The sequence below is a fragment of the Colobus angolensis genome, unplaced genomic scaffold (assembly GCF_000951035.1).
Source record: "Colobus angolensis palliatus isolate OR3802 unplaced genomic scaffold, Cang.pa_1.0 Scaffold139, whole genome shotgun sequence".
Taxonomy (NCBI): domain Eukaryota; kingdom Metazoa; phylum Chordata; class Mammalia; order Primates; family Cercopithecidae; genus Colobus; species Colobus angolensis.
Genome location: NW_012114477.1, coordinates 998704 through 1002556, shown reverse-complemented (window position 1 = coordinate 1002556; position 3853 = coordinate 998704). Strand labels below are relative to the sequence as shown.

General features: G+C 41.7%; 1 protein-coding gene across 5 annotated transcripts in view; it reads right to left on the bottom strand.

Moving 5' to 3' along the window:
• CHEK2 (checkpoint kinase 2) overlaps window positions 1–3853 on the bottom strand; it is a 57673-nt gene that overhangs the window by 37472 nt on the left and 16348 nt on the right. For all 5 annotated transcript variants that reach the window (XM_011934823.1, XM_011934825.1, XM_011934827.1 and 2 more), the window contains one exon: window positions 484–574. In XM_011934823.1, the coding sequence (XP_011790213.1) occupies window positions 484–574 (91 nt within the window). The remainder of the gene's footprint in view (window positions 1–483; window positions 575–3853) is intronic.

The window sequence follows — 3853 nt, the reverse complement described above, 5'->3', positions numbered from 1 at the left end:
CACACACACACACACACAAAGGAAATAAAAAAAGAAATACTTGGCTGGGCATGGTGGCTCATGCCACTAATCTCAGCACTTTGGGAGGCTAAGGCAGGAGAATGACTTGAGCCCAGGAGTTCAAGACCAGAGCTGGCAACACAGCGCAACTCCAACTCTAAAAAAAAAAAACACACACATTAGCTGTGCATGGTGCTGTATGCCTAATTCCCTTGATCTGGGAGATCAAGGCCACAGTGAACTCTGATCGTACCACTACACTCTAGCCTGGGTAACAGAGCAACACTCTCACAAAGAAATAAAATAAAAATAAATTAAAATGACTGTGTGAAATAACTCACAAAAACAAAAAATAATACACAAATAGATACCATACAAATGTTATCAATACATAATGAGAGTTATAAAATCAGAAATGAGAAACTACCAATCACAAATGTATAGGGAAAAAATTAAGTACAGTTATATAAGAAAATAATTTACCTTCCAAGAGTTTTTGACATGATGTATTCATCTCTTAATGCCTTAGGATAAACTGACTGATCATCTACAGTCAGATCAAAAAAGACAAAAACTAAGGAAAAAAAGAGTAGAAATGGGTTTCATTAATTTATTTACAAGAGGAGATAACTGATTCTAAAATTTATTAGTCATATGGAATATTAAAATTGTTTTTAACTACATTTAACATGTAACATTAAGGAAATTAGTTCAGTAGGCTAATACATATTGTAAAGCCCTTGAGAAATAAATGATAGTCAAATTTTATGCTTCAATGGAACTATAAGCAACACTCTAAAACTAGTGCAAAAAATCCATAACGCAACATTATTTACATTCCTTGACCTCAGAATATTTAATCAATTACACTAATATAAAATGCCCATGCAGATTTACAACAGGTCCAGAATCAAAAAGCAATCAATCAGTCTGAGTCTAGAAAAAATGGTCTAGGCAAGTAAATATCCCAATGAAAATCAGGCCATAAGTATCACCATACTGGCCATATTTTTGAAAATCAGTTGAGAGAGTAGATTTTAAGTATTTTCTCTATAAAAAAAAAAAAAAAAGATGGCGGAGCATGGTGGCTCACACCTGTAATCGCAGCACTTTGGGAAGCCGAGGCAGGTGGATCACAAGGTCAGGAGCTCGAGATCATCCTGGCTAACATGGTGAAACCCCGTCTCTACTAAAAATACAAAAAAAAAAAAAAATTAGCCGGGCGTGGTGGTGGGCGCCTGTAGTCCCAGCTACTCGGGAGGCTGAGGCAGGAGAATGGCGTGAACCTGGGAGGCAGAGCTTGCAGTGAGCCGAGATTGCACCACTGCACTCCAGCCTGGGCGACAAAGCGAGACTCCATCTCAAAAAAAAAAAAAAAAAAAGAAAGATATGTAAGTGAGATAATGCATGTTAGTTTGCTCAAGTTAGCCATTCTACAATATATACATATTTCAAAACATGTTGCACATGATAAATATCTATGTATTTTTGAGACACCTTCTCACTCTGTTGCCCAGGCTACAGTGCAGTGGTGTAATCATGACTCACTGTAGCCTCGACCTCCCAGGCTCAAGCAATCCTCCCACCTCAGACTCCCAAGTAGTTGGGACTATAGAAACATACCAGCATGCCCAGCTAATTTTTTTGTTTAGTAGAGATGGGGTCTCACTATGTTGCCCAAGCTGGTCTTGAATTCCTGGGCTCAAGCAACCTTCCTGTGTCGGCCTCCCAAAGTGCTGAGATTACAGGCATGAGCTACCATGCCAACCTATAATTTTTATTTATCTATTAAATAAATGTTTAAAGGTTTATTTAATTTTTTAAAAAGAGGAAGAAAAGTGCCCTTTGGGCAGACCAATGAGAAAAAGGTGGTACACAGCTTGTCAAGTAGAGGACAGACCAAATTTCAGCACCCAGTTTCCTCCTCCCCTACACACTCATAAACAGCAAAACCCAAAGCAGCTGCCCTGACTATAACTATCACAGAGAAAACAAAATAGTCAGAAACGGGGAAAACTAAGTTAATCATAAAATGTACTTCAGGACGCCCAATATAGACATAGTTCCAAGATAACCAGACTGAAGATTGACTGCATGAAAATACCTTAGGCATGACTTTATTTCATTTCGTTAGACGGGGTCTCACCATGTTGTCCGGGCTGAAGGGCAGTGGCTATTCACAGGCACAATCATAGCTCACTGTAGCCTTAAAATCCTGGGCTCAAGGGATCCTCTAGCCTCACCTTTCTGAGTAGCAGGGACTACAGGCTCATACCACAGCCCCTAGAGGCATGATTTTTTAAATCCCTACCAGAATCTGGAGAAGAGTGCTTGTAGGAACCTTTATTTTCAAAATGTCTTGCACATACATAGACACCATCCAAGTCATTCGACTCTCAGATAAGTCTGGGAAGCTCTATGGTTTCTTTAACTAAAGAAAAACAGTATTCCTCTTGTCTAATCACCTTGAGCTACTTTTAACTCTATGGTTGTTTTTGTCAGGTACCCTTTCTAGATATTACCCTGAAAAACAATTGTTCATTTCAGATTTTATTTCCATAGTTTTAGAAATGGATGCTTTGCCGGGCGCAGTGGCTCACACCTGTAATCCCAGCACTTTGGGAGGCTGAGGTGGGCGGATCACGAGGTCAGGAGATTGAGACTATCCTGGCTAACATGGTGAAACCCCGTCTCTACTAAAAATACAAAAAATTAGCCAGGCATGGTGGCAGGCGCCTGTAGTCCCAGCTACTCGGGAGGCTGAGGCAGGAGAATGGCGTGAACCCAGGAGGCAGAGCTTGCAGTGATCCAAGACCATACCACTGCACTCCAGCCTGGATGACAGAGCGAGACTCCATCTCAAATAAAAAAAAGAACTGGATGCTTATAAAATGCTACCTGATGGTGCTAATAAACATCTCCACTTACACAGGATAACCATGTAGTATTTACAAAGGTAGACGCTCTAAAGCGAGCCTCCTACAGAAGCACCCACATCCTAATGCCTGGCATATAAAAGGAACTCAATAAATGTATACAGAAATAAAGGAATGGGGCTAGACGTGGTGGCTCACACCTGTAATCTCAGCACTTTGGGAGGCCAAAGCAGGCAGATTGCTTGAGCTCAGGAGTCTAAGACCAGTCTGGCCAACACAGTGAAACCTCATCTATACCAAAAATACAAAAAATTAGCCAGGCGTGATGGCATGTGTCTGTGGTCACAGCTACTCAGGAGGCTGGGGTGGGAGGATCACTTGAGCCTGGGAGGCAGAGGTTGTAGTGCCACTGAACTCCAGCCTGGGTGACAGAGTGAGACCATGTCTCGAAAAAGAAAGAAAGAAAAAAATGAATGGAAAAAATGAAGAAAGGAAAGAATGAGGTGAAGAGGAAGGAAAAATGAATTAATGGCCTGAAACAACAATTCATAGATATCTAAGACTGATGTGGTATAAACTGAATCAATCAATGAACTATAATTTAATCACCATGATAATTCAATTAACAGTATATGGGCCAAGCAGGGCTTCACGCCTGTAATCCCAGCAATTTGGGAGGCTGACGCAGGCAGATCACGAGGTCAGGAGTTCGAGACTAGCATGGCCAACATAGTAAAACCCCGTCTCTACCAAAAATACAAAAAAATTAGCTGGGCGTGGTGACGAGTGCCTGTAATCCCAGCTACTTGGGAGGCTGAGGCAAGGAGAATCGCTTGAAACTGGGAGGCGGAGGCTGCGGTGAACCGAGATTGCGCCACTGCACTCCAGCCCAGGTGACAGTGCAAGATTCCGTATTAAAAATAAAAATAGGGCCGGGCGCGGTGGCTCAAGCCTGTAATCCCAGCACCTTGGGAGGC